Here is a 10,270-nt window from a genome sequence, read left to right as displayed (position 1 = left end):
GACCGGGTTCGATTCCACACAGAGTGCAATGCGCGAAGACCATTCTCAGTGGCTCGTGCCGTGAGGTGGGCGGGAAAATGTGAAAGGTCGCTCGTTCACCACTTTTTGTCGTAACGACTACGTGTATGAAGGGACTGACACATTCAGACATGCACACGTGGTACACGTGCAGATAACACCTGCAGATGTGCCACTCCGCCCACTTACTTCACGTGCCGCCTACAATAAGACGTATCTGGTTGCCACGCGACCTTCATGAGACTGGAGTAAATCAAGGCTGATAAATACGATCTTCTTTATTGTTACATCATGTAATGGATGCAGTGATTGGACGAAGTATTAAAAGTGGGGCGTGGTCCTGGTGTAAGTGAGGGTGCCGCACGGGGGTGGCGTGTCCCCGGGGTAGTCACATGTCTGCAGGGGCTCGTTGAATACAGTGCCTGCAATTTAATAGTCATCGTATAGAAGCAGAAAATATGGACGTTTTGGTGGCGCCTATAAAGCAGTAGTAGTAGTAATAGTTGTAGTAGATGTATTCCACTAGTAGAAGTAGTAGAAGTAGTTGTTGGAGAAGTAGTAGAAGTTGAAATAGTAGGAGTAGTAGTAGCAGCTGCAGCAGTAGTAGTAGTAGTTGTAATAGTAGTTGTAATAGTAGTTGTAGTAGAAGTAGTTGTAGTAGTAGTTGTATTAGTAGTTGTAGCAGTAGAAGTAGTGGTAGTGATAGTAGTGGTAGAGGTAGTAGAAGTAGTAGTAGTAGTAGTAGCAGTAGTAGTAGTAGTAGTAGTAGTAGTAGTAGTAGTAGTCGTAGGAGTAGAGGTGAAATGGGGTTTAACGTCGCATTCAAGAGGAACGTGTGTATGTGTGGCTGCTTGTACAGGTCCGGGCTAGTGCCCAATTTATAGTACTAGGCCACTGAGATAACATGCCACAGTTGAACAGGACTACCCCACTCAGACATGGTAGACAGTCCGGGCCGACATGTCATTGTATTAGCCCTCTGAGATAACATGCCGCAGTTGAACAGGACTACCCAACTCAGACATGGTAGACAGTCCGGGCCGACATGTCATTGTATTAGCCCTCTGAGATAACATGCCGCAGTTGAACAGGACTACCCCACTCAGACATAGTAGACAGTCCGGGCCGACATGTCATTGTATTAGCCCTCTGAGATAACATGCCGCAGTTGAACAGGACTACCCCACTCAGACATAGTAGACAGTCCGGGCCGACATGTCATTGTATTAGCCCTCTGAGATAACATGCCGCAGTTGAACAGGACTACCCCACTCAGACATAGTAGACAGTCCGGGCCGACATGTCATTGTATTAGCCCTCTCAGATAACATGCCACAGTTGAACAGGACTACCCCACTCAGACATGGTAGACAGTCCGGGCCGACATGTCATTGTATTAGCCCTCTCAGATAACATGCCACAGTTGAACAGGACTACCCCACTCAGACATAGTAGACAGTCCGGGCCGACATGTCATTGTATTAGCCCTCTCAGATAACATGCCACAGTTGAACAGGACTACCCCACTCAGACATAGTAGACAGTCCGGGCCGACATGTCATTGTATTAGCCCTCTGAGATAACATGCCACAGTTGAACAGGACTACCCCACTCAGACATGGTAGACAGTCCGGGCCGACATGTCATTGTATTAGCCCTCTGAGATAACATGCCGCAGTTGAACAGGACTACCACACTCAGACATGGTAGACAGTCCGGGCCGACATGTCATTGTATTAGCCCTCTGAGATAACATGCCGCAGTTGAACAGGACTACCCCACTCAGACATAGTAGACAGTCCGGGCCGACATGTCATTGTATTAGCCCTCTCAGATAACATGCCGCAGTTGAACAGGACTACCCCACTCAGACATGGTAGACAGTCCGGGCCGACATGTCATTGTATTAGCCCTCTGAGATAACATGCCACAGTTGAACAGGACTACCACACTCAGACATGGTAGACAGTCCGGGCCGACATGTCATTGTATTAGCCCTCTGAGATAACATGCCGCAGTTGAACAGGACTACCCCACTCAGACATAGTAGACAGTCCGGGCCGACATGTCATTGTATTAGCCCTCTCAGATAACATGCCACAGTTGAACAGGACTACCCCACTCAGACATGGTAGACAGTCCGGGCCGACATGTCATTGTATTAGCCCTCTCAGATAACATGCCACAGTTGAACAGGACTACCCCACTCAGACATGGTAGACAGTCCGGGCCGACATGTCATTGTATTAGCCCTCTGAGATAACATGCCGCAGTTGAACAGGACTACCACACTCAGACATGGTAGACAGTCCGGGCCGACATGTCATTGTATTAGCCCTCTGAGATAACATGCCGCAGTTGAACAGGACTACCACACTCAGACATGGTAGACAGTCCGGGCCGACATGTCATTGTATTAGCCCTCTTAGATAACATGCCGCAGTTGAACAGGACTACCCCACTCAGACATGGTAGACAGTCCGGGCCGACATGTCATTGTATTAGCCCATTAATGACGTATCTTGGTATGACGGGGATCGAACCCCGACCTTCCGACTATTAGTAGTAGTAGAAGAAGAAGAAGTAATAGTAGCGTAGTAGTAGAAGTACTGGTAGTTGTTGTAATAGAAGTAGTACTTGATGCTGCAGTAGAAGAAGTAGTTGTAGTAGTAGAAGTAGTACTAGTAGAAGTAGTAGTAGTAATTGTTTTAGTAGAGGAAGTAGTAGTAGTAGTAGTAGTAGTAGTTGTAGAAATAGTAGTAGTAGTAGTACTAGTAGTTGTTGTTGTAGTAGTAGAAGTAGTAGTAGCAGTAGTAGTTGTTGTAGAATAGTAGGAGCAGTAGTAGTTGTTGTAATAGAAGGAGTAGTTGTTGTAGAAGAAGTAGTAGTACTTGTAGTAGCAGAAGTAGTAGTAGTTGTGGTACAAGTGGTAGTAGTTGTAGTAAAAGTAGTAGTATCATTATGAGTAGTAGTAGTAAAAGAAGTAGTAGTAGTAGTTGTAGTTGAAGTAATTGTAGTAATAGTTGTAGCTGAAGAAGAAGAAGTAGTAGTAGTAGTTGTTGTAGTAGAAGTAGTGGTATGAGTAAGAGTAGTAGTATCAGTATCAACTACGAAGTGGGCGTGTCGGGTGTTACCTTTAGGGCAATAGAATCTGCCGAAGAAGGACTGGGCCATGCACAGGTAGTAGGACTCGCACTTGTCCTCTATGTCGGCATAGCGGTGGTCGTACTTGAGGGCACACGGCTTCACTTGGTTACACTTCACGTGGGTTGTACCGGGGCTGTAACATTGGGGAGTGAGGGGGTCACCTCGATTATCCAGTCTCACAAGTGAACATCCATACTCGATTATCAAGCCTCACAAGTAAACGGCAATCCTCCATAAATCAGAGCAACATATCCATACTATCATGGTAAATACCCAGGGGGCATCTGACACAATAGCTTAGTTTCCGTCATGCCGTCACCAACATGACACGTGACGATTTGTGGCAACGCGAATGTTCATGCAACACACACAGGCATGCACACAGTGAACAGCATGTGCGAGCTCTAGATCACAAGACGGCATGCAACACATTAACATCATGTAGAATCAACAAATGTATGGTATGCACACAGTAACGTCATGTAGATAACGTCATGTAGAATCGATCAATGTATGGTATGCACTCGGTAACGTCATGTAGATAACGTCATGTAGAATCAATCAATGTATGGTATGCACACGGTAACGTCATGTAGATAACGTCATGTAGAAATCAATCAATGTATGGTATGCACACAGTAACGTCATGTAGAATCGATCAATGTGTGGCATGCACACAGTAACGTCATGTAGATAACGGCATGTAGAATCAATCAATGCATGGCATGCACACGGTAACGTCATGTAGAATCAAACAATGTATGGTATGCACACAGTAACGTCATGTAGATAAGGTCATGTAGAATCAATCAATGTACGGCATGCACACGGTAACGCCATGTAGAATCAATCAAAGTATGGCATGCACACGGTGACGTCATGTAGATAAGGTCATGTAGAATCAATCAATATATGGCATGCACACAATAACGTCATGTAGAATCAATCAATGTATGGTATGCACACGGTAACGTCATGTAGATAACGTCATGTACAATCAATCAATGTATGGCATGCACACAGTAACGTCATGTAGAATCAATCAATGTATGGCATGCACACGGTAACGTCATGTAGAAAACGTCAAGTAGAATCAATCAATGTACGGCATGCACACAGTATCGTCATGTAGAATCAATCAATGTATGGTATGCACACGGTAACGTCATGTAGAATCAATCAATGTATGGTATGCACACAGTAACGTCATGTAGAATCAATCAATGTATGGTATGCACAAAGTAACATCATGTAGAATCAATCAATGTATGGCATGCACACGGTAACATCATGTAGATAACGTCCTGTAGAATCAATCAATGTATTGTATGCACACGGTAACGTCATGTAGAATCGATCAATGTATGGCATGCACACAGTAACGTCATGTAGAATCAATCAATGTATGGCATGCACACAGTAACGTCATGTAGATAACGTCATGTAGAATCAATCAATCTATGGTATGCACACGGTAACGTCATGTAGAATCAAACAATGTATGGCATGCACACAATAACGTCATGTAGAATCAATCAATGTATGGCATGCACACGGTAACGTCATGTAGATAACGTCATGTAGAATCAATCAATGTATGGCATGCACAAGGTAACGTCATGTAGAATCAATCAATGTATGGCAATCACACAGTAACGTCATGTAGATAACGTCATGTAGAACCAATCAATGTATGGCATGCACACAGTAACGTCATGTAGAATCAATCAATGTATGGCATGCACACGGTAACGTCATGTAGATAACGTCATGTAGAACCAATCAATGTATGGCATGCACACAGTGTCGTCATGTAGAATCAATCAATGTATGGTATGCACACAGTAACGTCATGTAGAATCAATCAATGTATGGTATGCACACAGTAACGTCATGTAGAATCAATCAATGTATGGTATGCACACAGTAACATCATGTAGAATCAATCAATGTATGGTATGCACACAGTAACATCATGTAGAATCAATCAATGTATGGTATGCACACGGTCACGTCATGTAGATAACGTCATGTAGAATCAATCAATCTATGGTATGCACACGGTAACGTCATGTAGAATCGATCAATGTATGGCATGCACATAATAACGTCATGTAGAATCAATCAATGTATGGTATGCACACAGTAACGTCATGTAGATAAGGTCATGTAGAATCAATCAGTGTATGGCATGCACACAATAACGTCATGTAGAATCAATCAATGTATGGTATGCACACAGTAACGTCATGTAGATAAGGTCATGTAGAATCAATCAATGTACGGCATGCACATAGTAACGTCATGTAGATAAGGTCATGTAGAATCAATCAATGTATGGTATGCCCACAGTAACGTCATGTAGATAACGTCATGTACAATCAATCAATGTATGGCATGCACACAGTAACGTCATGTAGAATCAATCAATGTATGGCATGCACACGGTAACGTCATGTAGAAAACGTCATGTAGAATCAATCAATGTATGGCATGCACACAGTATCGTCATGTAGAATCAATCAATGTATGGTATGCACACAGTAACCTCATTTAGAATCAAGCAATATATGGCATGCACACGGTGACGCCATGTAGATAACGTCATGTAGGATCAATCAATGCATGGCATGCACACGGTAACGTCATGTAGAATCAATCAATGTAAAGTATGCACACAGTAACGTCATGTAGAATCAATCAATGTATGGCATGTTCACGGTGACGTCGTGTAGAATCAATCAATGTATGGTATGAACACAGTAACGCCATGTAGATAACGTCATGTAGAATCAATCAATGTATGGCATGCACACGGTAACGTCATGTAGAATCAATCAATGTATGACATGCACACAGTAACGTCATATAGAATCAATCAATGTATGGCATGCACACAGTAACGTCATGTAGAATCAATCAATGTATGGTATGCACACGGTAACGCCTATTAGAATCCATCAATGTATGGCATGCACACGGTAACGTCATGTAGATAACGTCAAGTAGAATCAATCAATGTATGGTATGCACACGGTAGCGTCATGTAGTATCAATCAATGTGTGGCATGCACACAGTAACGTCATGTTGATAACGTCATGTAGAATCAATCATCGTATGGTATGCACACGGTTACGTCATGTAGAATCGATCAATGTATGCCATGCACACAGTTACGTCATGTAGAATCAATCAATGTATGGCATGCACACGGTCACGTCATGTAGATAACGTCATGTAGAATCAATCAATCTATGGTATGCACACGGTAACGTCATGTAGAATCGATCAATGTATGGTATGCACACAATAACGTCATGTAGAATCAATCAATGTATGGCATGCACACAGTAACGTCATGTAGATAACGTCATGTAGAATCAATCAGTGTATGGCATGCACACGGTAACGTCATGTAGAATCAATCAATGTATGGCATGCACACAGTAACGTCATGTAGAATCAATCAATGTGTGGCATGCACACAGTAACGTCATGTAGATAACGGCATGTAGAATCAATCAATGCATGGCATGCACACGGTAACGTCATGTAGAATCAATCAATGTATAGTATGCACACAGTAACGTCATGTAGAATCAATCAATGTATGGTATGCACACGGTTACGTGATGTAGAATCGATCAATGTATGGTATGCACACGGTAACGTCATATAGAATCAATCAATGTATGGCATGCACACAGTAAAATCATGTAGAATCAATCAATGTATGGTATGTACACGGTAACGCCTATTAGAATCAATCAATGTATGGCATGCACACAGTAACGTCATGTAGAATCAATCAGTGTATGGCATGCACACGGTAACGTCATGTAGAATCAATCAATGTATGGTATGCACACGGTAACGTCATGTAGAATCAATCAATGTATGGCATGCACACAGTAACGTCATGTAGAATCAATCAATGGATGGCACACACAGAATGTTGACTTACGGAACACAAGTACTACTGTCCCGGTCATACACCTGACCAGTTGGACAGTAGGTGGTGAAGGGGACGCCGTCCTTGCACGTGACATAGCCCCAGCAGCCCATCTCCAGGAAGCCATTTTGTTTGTATTGACACGAGACCCAGGAGTGCGTGGGCAGTGGGCCTTGGGTGGTCTGACTGTACACTGCAACCGTGAACTACATTAGACAGGACCACGTGGTGCAACACACTGTGCTACTCAAAGCAGTCATATACATTGTAGATAACCCCCTTTATCATATAATAGGAAGGTTTCTCGGCAGGATAAAGCCAACGGATAAAAACGATGTCCGTTGGGGTCATATGCGGATAGAGATGCAAATATCAAAGGTCAAGTAGGGACTACTTTCAGTGTTTCAGTCGCCCATGTCATTCGGCGATCGAGTCAGAATTAACCATCGGGAATCTGGATAAACTACAGGGATAATTGTTATCATTATCAAAAGAACAGTCTAATATACTGAAAATCAGTGTCTAACTGTGAAGTAGCTAAGGCATTTTACAAGTCTTGGCAACTTTGGAGACATAAATTTCGAAACCATTTTGAGAGGGCATTAGGCCTAGCCAAGCGGGATCAGTAGCCATATCTGTGCTTGTAGACCTCTGCGGCTTGGAACCTTTTCCACAAATGAAAACAGTTGGATTTGGCCGAAATATGTTCTAATTGTTACCTACATGTATTTCGTTTTGTCGCTGTGTGTACATCTGCCTGCACCTCGTATCGTTATGACAGGACAGGCCGACTGCAGCTGTCAATAACGTCTGACGTGGCCGTGACGTCTTATAGACTAGGGTCAGAGTAGATTCCCTTTGACAAAGGGCAGTTACTCCAGCGCACAGACCGATGGATTATCACGAAAGTCAAGTAAAACAAGTTGTGTAGGTAATTGTTGTTTTGAGTATATGTTGTTTCGCCACTGTGTAAGAAACAGATTTTAGTTGGAACTATATTGACTACTGTCACTGTCCGACTGACACATCACTTACCCAGTGACGTAATATATATTAATGCGCGCATTTCAGAAAAACTTGCAATGTTTCGGTAATGTCTGTGTGAGATGGAAAGCGATTTTCATGCACAGAACTAAGGAATGACATTATATGATCAAAAGGTTATCACGCTTGGGTGTTTGGGGATGGTAAATATCAGGTATGAGGAATAAAACCATATATCACCACACTGTCGTAAGCCGTTTAGTCGAGAAACATGCTCAGACCGGTGATCCACAGGGCCGTCCCAGATCCGGAAGACCTCGTGTGGCGACACATCGCGAAGACAGGGACCTCCCTCGTCTCTCCCGCCGACAACCCTTTTTAACAAGTACAATTCTGAAACTGTGGTTGCCCAATCGTCGTTTCAGCACCAGAACCGTCAGGAACCGTCTCAAAGCAGCAGGACTGAGGGCTAGCTATAGACGAGTCAAAAAGCGTCCCATGTTGAGAGATCAACACAAAGTTGTTCGTTTAGCATGATGTATTGCGCGACAGAACTGGAATCTGAGAACTTGGAGACGGATCCATTGGTCAGACGAAAGTCGCTTTCTGGTCCACGTCACTGATGGAAGAACGAGAGTTTGGAAGCACCGGAACACGGCCTACATCGCAAGGAACATTAAACCGACTGTCACCATGAGAGGCAACTTACAGGGGCTCAGTACATCCGGGACGTTTTGAGGCCAGTCCTCGTTCCTCATTTTGACAACCACTCTCTTGCTACTCGACAGTCGTGGATTACATGAGGGCCAATGCAATAACGACTCTACCTTAGCCAGCAATGAGCCAGCAATGAACCCCCTTGAACATGTTTGGGATATTCTTGGGCGGCGCATACAGGCACGAGATCCTCCTGTACAATATTTATCCCAATTGGAAGTAGCATTGCATCAGGAGTGGTTGTTGTTGATCCATCAACAGATCCAACGTCTGACTGGAGGCATGAGACGTAGGGTGGAATGCGTCATCCGGGCACTTGGCGGTTATACCCGCCACTGATCTGTATCACGTGTCATGTCAAGTAGCGACTTTAAGGAACATTTTCACATGAAACATCAAACGTAACTCGTTTACTTAATCCTGCAGCACCAAACTTTTTTAAGGTATTTTCTAAGGTCAAAAACAGTATCTGTGTTACCATGATGTTTTTGTCAGTAAATTTCAATCACAACTCACCAATATCTGCTTTATTTGTTGTCCAAAGTTTGTTCTACACGATGGCATTGGTATCGCCAAGCTCCTGTGGTCAGTCATCCAATGCCATTTTTGTCATTTGTCATGGTTCACAAATAGGGGTGTGCTTAACTTTTTTCTTTGTGTATTATAGTTCGTTATATCCGTCAGTTCGTTGTCAGCGTGTTCATTTAAAACGTAATTTCCTGATCTCAGTATTTAACACAGATCCCGTTTAAGCTGTATAAAACTATGGGTTCAGAAGGGATGTTTATGACAAATTCGGCATTCCTAGTAAGTACAGAATCTAGCTACAGTGACACCACGTGTGACCATGTAGACAGCCATATGCTGGGCTATGGCGTAGTGTGAGTATGTTCGCTGTGGGAGAACCTGTCACAGCTGCACGGAAATCAATCAAATATTTTGAGATGAGACAGAATACAGTTTGTCATTGCCTGTAGTGTATATATGATGAGACATGTGAAGGTGTATACAATACTGACCGGCCAGGGGCAGCAGGCAGCACAGAGACAGAAGGACTTGCATCTTATCGGTGGACGGGACCCTGTTGTACTAGCACCGTTGAACAAAGCCTGCGTCTGTGCATATGTTTCTTATCTATCTGACCTGGTGACAGCACCAGCACACATGACCCATACAGCTCCCATGACCTAAGACAGCACCAGCACACATGACCCATACAGCTCCCATGACCTACGACAGCACCAGAACACATGACCCATACAGCTCCCATGACCTAAGACAGCACCAGCACACATGACCCATACAGCTCCCATGACCTACGACAGCACCAGCACACATGACCCATACAGCTCCCATGACCTACGACAGCACCAGCACACATGACCCATACAGCTCCCATGACCTACGACAGCACCAGCACACATGACCCATACAGCTCCCATGACCTAAGA

The 10,270-nt window shown here is 43.8% G+C and overlaps 1 protein-coding gene across 1 annotated transcript; it reads right to left on the bottom strand.

Moving 5' to 3' along the window:
- Positions 1 to 278: 278 nt before the first annotated feature.
- LOC124115951 (peritrophin-48-like) lies at positions 279 to 9,951 on the bottom strand. Its single transcript, XM_046477131.1, has 4 exons — positions 9,839 to 9,951; positions 7,131 to 7,311; positions 3,153 to 3,298; positions 279 to 440 (listed from the first exon to the last, which is right to left on the bottom strand). The coding sequence occupies exons 1-4, from the start codon at positions 9,879 to 9,881 to the stop codon at positions 340 to 342; spliced, it is 471 nt and encodes a 156-aa protein (XP_046333087.1). The 5' UTR covers positions 9,882 to 9,951; the 3' UTR covers positions 279 to 339.
- Between the last annotated feature and the right edge of the window lie 319 nt (positions 9,952 to 10,270).

The sequence above is a fragment of the Haliotis rufescens genome, unplaced genomic scaffold (assembly GCF_023055435.1).
Source record: "Haliotis rufescens isolate VD_foot unplaced genomic scaffold, xgHalRufe1.0.p SCAF_56, whole genome shotgun sequence".
Taxonomy (NCBI): domain Eukaryota; kingdom Metazoa; phylum Mollusca; class Gastropoda; order Lepetellida; family Haliotidae; genus Haliotis; species Haliotis rufescens.
The sequence above is the reverse complement of the archived record's forward strand: the minus strand, read 5'-3'. Positions and strand labels throughout refer to the sequence as shown.

Excerpts from the sequence above, each read along its gene's own strand:
- LOC124115951 (XM_046477131.1), bottom strand. The coding sequence starts at position 9,881 with ATGCAAGTCCTTCTGTCTCTGTGCTGCCTGCTGCCCCTGGCCG. Across the intron at positions 3,299-7,130 it reads GACAGTAGTACTTGTGTTCC|CCCCGGTACAACCCACGTGA; the intron begins GTAAGTCAACAT and ends CCAATGTTACAG. Across the intron at positions 441-3,152 it reads CAGATTCTATTGCCCTAAAG|GCACTGTATTCAACGAGCCC; the intron begins GTAACACCCGAC and ends ATTAAATTGCAG.